This window comes from Chaetura pelagica, unplaced genomic scaffold (genome assembly GCF_000747805.2).
Source record: "Chaetura pelagica isolate M959 unplaced genomic scaffold, ChaPel_1.0 scaffold488, whole genome shotgun sequence".
NCBI lineage: Eukaryota > Metazoa > Chordata > Aves > Apodiformes > Apodidae > Chaetura > Chaetura pelagica.
The window spans coordinates 28,692-34,670 of NW_009954235.1; the positions used below are offsets into that span (position 1 = coordinate 28,692).

The 5,979-nt window shown below is 37.9% G+C and overlaps 1 protein-coding gene across 1 annotated transcript in view; it reads left to right on the forward strand.

The window, feature by feature from the left end:
* The window catches only part of LMAN1 (lectin, mannose-binding, 1), a gene marked incomplete at its 5' end in the record, with an annotated part of 14,562 nt that extends 9,608 nt beyond the window's left edge, over positions 1-4,954 (forward strand). Inside the window, 3 exons of the mRNA XM_010003648.1 lie at positions 2,980-3,133; positions 3,862-3,983; positions 4,718-4,954. Coding sequence (XP_010001950.1) covers positions 2,980-3,133; positions 3,862-3,983; positions 4,718-4,754 — 313 coding nt within the window. The remainder of the gene's footprint in view (positions 1-2,979; positions 3,134-3,861; positions 3,984-4,717) is intronic.
* Between the last annotated feature and the right edge of the window lie 1,025 nt (positions 4,955-5,979).

Below are 5,979 nucleotides of genomic sequence, written 5' to 3' on the forward strand. Positions count from 1 at the left end.
AAATGTTCCTTACCTTGGGCTCAAAAAAAGGAGAAAACCAATTCCTACGGTTGTGGGGTTTTTCCCTGTATTAGTTCAAGGGCAGCTCTTGTGATTTATCTAAGTAGGTCAGTTTGTTGTAGAATGAAGATTAAAGTGCTTCCATTTTTACACTTGTTCTTCCAGGAAAGCTTTTATATTAATATTCTTGACAAATCTTTATACCTTGCAGGCAAATTAGATTTTCTTGTTACCACTGGCAGTCTGCCATTTTAGTGACTATTTCCTAGGTATGAGTTTGCCTAACATCATCTTAATGTTTTTCTTAGATTAAAGAAATGTTTTATTTATAGACAGAAATGAACAGCCTGCTGTTGTGTTGCTGGTCATCCCAGAGGAAAAGGACTTACTGTCTAAGTAATTTTCTTGTCAAGATTTGTAGGCTTCTTAATCATCTGATGACAGAAGAATCTTGTGTGTTCGTACAATAGAAACCATCAGCATGTTATTGTTCATGCCAAAGTAAATGCAAATTAAATTTGATCAAGAACATGTCTGTTCAGGGAAGTTACTTTGCTCTTAACAAGCAGCAGATCAGTCTGGGGGAAGGTGGGTGTGCAGGTCTCCGCTAAAGGGGTGGTGATATTAGGAGAGAAGAACACAGTTGAGTGTCACACTTATGTTCTAGCGCTGCAAATAGTGGGGCAAGATAACAATGTGATGGATGTGGATAGACAGAATTACCATCAGCATTTACTAGGGAGTGGTCATGATGGTGTTTGGGTAATTTAAGAAAAAAGTCTTCCAGTGGAAAAGCTTACTTCTAAAATAGATTATTTTAACACTACTTCAAAGTACAGGTAAATATTAATCAATTTAGTTTAATCTATACAACGACAATACAAATATAAAAACTAATTTCTGGACAACATATTTTTTAATTGAAGTTAGGACAGATGAGGTTGGTGTTGTGTTCATTGTGTGTGTCTAAGTTCCAAACCAGAAATGTAGAATGAGAGAAGGTGAGAGTTGCTTTGATTAGCTGTGTTTGCAGTGGCTTACAGAAGCAGCTGGTTTCTGGTAACTACTACTGATAACTTTGCAATATTAAAAATTAGTCTACTGAGCTAAACATGGAGAGTTTTGAGGAAATCCACTGGTAACTACCTGGTGTAGAGTGCAGTATGATAGCTGAAATAACTGGAAATGTAACCGTGGAAAGGGATTGAGCTTCTAACACATGCTGGAAGTGGGACTGATCTTCTGTAGAGATGACAGGAAAGGGTGAATTCTCAGATCTTTTTGTTAGTGAAAGTGAAAAGAATTTTTGTTGGTTATGTGGGATGTATGTGGCAGACTGGTAGTCTAGTGTGTTAAATTGATTTGTGTGTTTAAGTGGCATTTTTACTAAACTGGTAATTCTGGTATGTTCACCCAGCGTTTAGTAGGGGCCATCATGATGAACTCTTGGAAGTGGTGAGTCTGCAGCCTGGTGTGGCTGTGGATCAGGGGAGTGAGGCCCTGGCCTGGGGTACAGCTGCTGAAATGGCTGTGCAGCTCCGTGGAGGGAGGGTGGGTGGCTGGGACACCAGTTCAGCAACCTCTGCTTGCCGGCTGCCTCTGGAGGGCTGGCAGTGCTGCTGAACAGCTATCTACCTCACTTGTGTTCCCTTTTCCCTTGGGTTTTTAGTTTTAGTCCTGTGTCTTCTGAATGTTAATGGCATCAAGAGCAACTGATGCAAAGCTAAAAGATGGGCAGCATCTTTATGGAGGCTATTTGTAAACGTTTAGGCTTCATTGCTTAACTTGCTGTTCTGAGGATATGGGTCATTCAAACTCAGCAATATAATTTTGTATAAAACTTGGAAATAATGCTGTGCTTGTCAGCTTACTCAATTAACAGTATTCAAGCTGATTTTTATTTTGTTTTTTGTTTTTTCTTATGTGAAAGTGTTGAAGGCCAGATTGGATGGGCCTTTGGGTGACCTGGTCTAGTGGGAGGTGTCCCTGCCCACAGCAGGGGGACTGGATGGGTTGGTCAGTAAAGGTCCCTTCTAACCCAGACCAGTCTGTGATTCTGTGATAAATTCCTGAGCACTGAACTAAGGGTTATGACTGCACCCTGAGGGCATCGAAGTAAGCTCTTGTCTGAACAACATGTGAAGTTTTAAGTAAATTAAAAAGAAATCCTAAGACATACATTTGGATTGTTTATGCTGTTAATAATGAAGAGATTAACATTCACATGATAAATATTTTAGCTGTAGAATAATCCTCTTTGCAACTGAAAAGAGACATCCTAGTAGGGGAAAATTATATGAACATATTGATTAGAGATTAAGTATTTTTTTCTCGTTGACTAGTATACCTCAAATAAAATTAGTTATGGAACCTCAACTTGTTACAGATGTAATTTGATTTGGTGTAGAAGCAAAATTAATTCACATGAAGACAATATTAAGTATTATGACAATGCACGTGGAAAATGAGTTTCTTGTATAAATGAAAACATGAAACAAGGATGTATCTAAATCTTTTCTTATCCCTAAAGCCTCTTCCTTATTTTTATGTCTTACATGACTGCATTTATTTATTTATTTTTCAAACAGCTTTTGGTTTTCTTCAGAGATTGCATTAAACTCTGCTTATCCTAAAGCCTTGGCAAGAGCCTCAGATAAAACACTTGGTTTAGACTTCATCAGCCAGGCAAAGCAGATGTCCAGCAACAGCATGTTTGCTAGATCTTGGTTTTGTATGGGGAGGTGGTGCACTGTACAAATTGAAACTGTCTGTGGAATTAAATATTTTAAACAATATAGTTTGATTAAGGAATTATTTCTTTTTAGGTATTCTTGGAAGCTAGAAAAAATGTTTTCTGCCTTTTGGGGCAGCTACTTATTTCAGACTGATTTTAATAGACTAAAGGGCATCTAAAGGAACTGCTGTTTGTAGAAAAGCTTCTCTGTCTTGAAAGATGTTTTGTTGTTTGTCTCGTTTCAGAAATTCCATGGCTGATACTCTGAGGTTGGTCAATGGAGCTCAACATCCTGGCTCTGCTGGAGGAGTCTATGAAACAACTCAGCACTTCAATGACATCAAAGAACACCTTCATGTAGTAAAGAGGGACATTGAGCATTTAGTACAACGAAATACGGTAATTTATGTGCTGGTAGTGTAAGCATGACTGTAATAATTCTTTCTTTGGCTGCTAGTGAAAAGCTAGGATGAGCCAGCATTCCATTTATGGAGCAATTAATCCTTCATTAAGCCGCTTCGCTAAAACTGCACTGCCTTGACCTAACTGCATGATCTGTGTCTTGATGAGAAGTTCTGTACAAAGAGCATGATTTTTAGTCTAATTCCCTGTGGAAACAAGGTCAAGCAATTAGGTTTCCTGGGTGGGTTTTTTGTGTTTGTCATCCTACTCAACAGCTCTGTACAGAGGAGGTTCTCTGTTGCTCCTGCACAGAAGGGAGAGCTTTAATCAGGGGAAGCTCGGGTAGGTTCCGTTTGAGGCCTCCAAGTGTGAAAGATGACTGCATTCGTGTTCAGGAGCACCTTAGTCTAGCTTAAGTAGCAATTTAGCTGAACTAGCTTAAGATCCCTAAGAAGGTTCTTGATTTGTTTGGGTTAATTTACCAAATATATATTCTTTCCCCTGTAACCCACAAATGAACATCAGCCCCACTTATCTGAGAAACCTGAAGGTGAAAGTGTGAAGAGTAATATTTTTCAGAGTGATGTCATCTATGTGTTTTCTGCTTGTGTTATGAGTTTTTGGACCATGTTGCAAAGACCTGGTTTTGTTTCTCAGATACAAGTCCTTTGCTGGCATGTCATGTTTACATGTTATATTAAAATATTCTTTTTCTTGTTTTTCAGGCATCTAGTGAGAAATCAAAGTGCCCAGACTTGCCACCGTTTCCATCATGCTTATCTACAGTGCATTTCTTCGTATTTGTAGCAGTTCAAACAGTATTATTCATTGGTTATATCATGTACAGGTACGTGTGCTCTTGTTTAAAGACAACAGGGCAACTGGTTGTAGAACTTCTGACTGGAAATGCAGTGGCAATGGTATGAAGATGTTAATCCGCTTTAAAACAAGCAATCATTCAGATTGGAGGGGACCTTCTGCTCAGAGCAGGGCCAACACTGAATTCTGACCAAGTACCTTAATGTTTAGACCAGGCAGGTCTTAAAAACCTCTAAGAATGGAAACTTTACTTCTGTTACTGACCTCCTGGTCCTCTGCTGGACTTATTGGAGGTTCATGAACAAAAAAATCTGATTTGAATTTTTTTTTTCCTGCATGTACCTACATGCAGATTATCCCATTTTATAAACTCCATTTCAGATCAAGGAAATGCCATTTCAAGTAAATTGTTCCACTTTTTAGTTGAATTTGTTTTGTCTTCTGTGATGATGTCCAGGCCAATCAGATACTGAGAAGCTTTAGAAAATTTTAGTTAGTGTTGTTAACAATCAGTTTGTATGTTGTTTCACAGGTTCTGGCTTCTGAAACAAAACTGGAGTTACAGCAATGCTACCAATGTCTTTGTAAATAGAAGAGAGTATATCCTGGTTTTGTGATATGACTTGTCTTTGATTTCCCTAAGTCTTTTTTGGCAAGGAATGGGATCTTTTAATCCCCAAATAAATGAAATAGTTATTGACACCAGTTAGCTAGTTTTATATTGTAGCTACTTAATGAATTCTCTTCTGCTTTTTCTTTCAGGAGTCAACAAGAAGCAGCAGCCAAAAAGTTCTTTTGATGACCTGTTCCTTTGTGTGTACATAACAGCAGTATGTACGCACAGAAAATTCCACACTTCTGTAAATGAGGGAAATTTTAGTGTTTGATATACTTCAATATTGTAAATTATTGAATATTGTTAAACTAAATTACTTTTTTCATTTAAACTGTTAATGCTAAAGTTAAAAACAGACTGGGGAGCAGAAGAGCAAATGGTAGCTAGGGGAGGACTGCAGACCGAATCTAGGTCTGTGTTTTCAGCAACCTTCTCATAAATACTGGAAGGCAAATTCCATATACTTCTTTTGTTAAGACTCCAGAGGAGGGGATTCAAATAGCCAGGTTTGATGGTTGTTCATCATGAAAATTGTAGATAAATGATTTCTGCAGAAAGCTGGACATAACCTGAAGCTGCAGCAGGGAAGGGTCAGATTGGTTACTAGGAACAATTTCTATACTGAAAGAGTGGTCAGGATGGGACAGGCTGCCCAGGGAGGTGGTAAGAGTCACCATCCCTGGAGGGATTCAAGAAATGTGTAGATGTGGCACTTCAGGGCATGCTCTAGTGGCCCAGGTTGGATTTTTGTGGGTGTTTTTTGGTGGAGTGTGTGTGGTTGGCTTTGTTTTTTTGTGCTGATGGTTGGGCTCTGATCTCAGAGGTCCTTTCCAACCATGACAATTTTGTGATTTTCTAAGTGTCCTGACATACCAGTTAAGAAAAAAACCACAACTTTCAAACAAAACCCAAATCCACACACACACAGAGCAAACCCCTCTGTTTTTTGGAAGAGTGGTCAAAAATTTATTATAAACATTTCATTTCTTTACTATTTGGATTTAGCAGTTCATGAATTCTCATGAACTCTTATTAAAAGCGTTTAAATCTGTATTTTATGTGGTTGCAAACAGGCCTTTCAAAAAGTCTGACTGTTGGTACTTGATACAGAAAATGAACTATATGGAACAAGCAAATAAAAGCTTATCTCCTTATTTTGAATTTTGGTGTAGGCAGTGAGAGAAAACATAAGGTAGTTTCTTCAGATATATTGTGGGACTGATTTTTTTATTTTTTTTTTGTAGTTTCAAGTCTGTCCTTTATTTTGTTTGGAGATTTGTGGAACTCTTCCAGCAAATATACCATTGCTTATACCTCTTCAAATCTGATTTTGTTAAGGATATGTGTAGTGTATGAATATGTCTTTACTTTTCTAAAGCTGTCTTGTGTCTTTCATGTATGAAATACA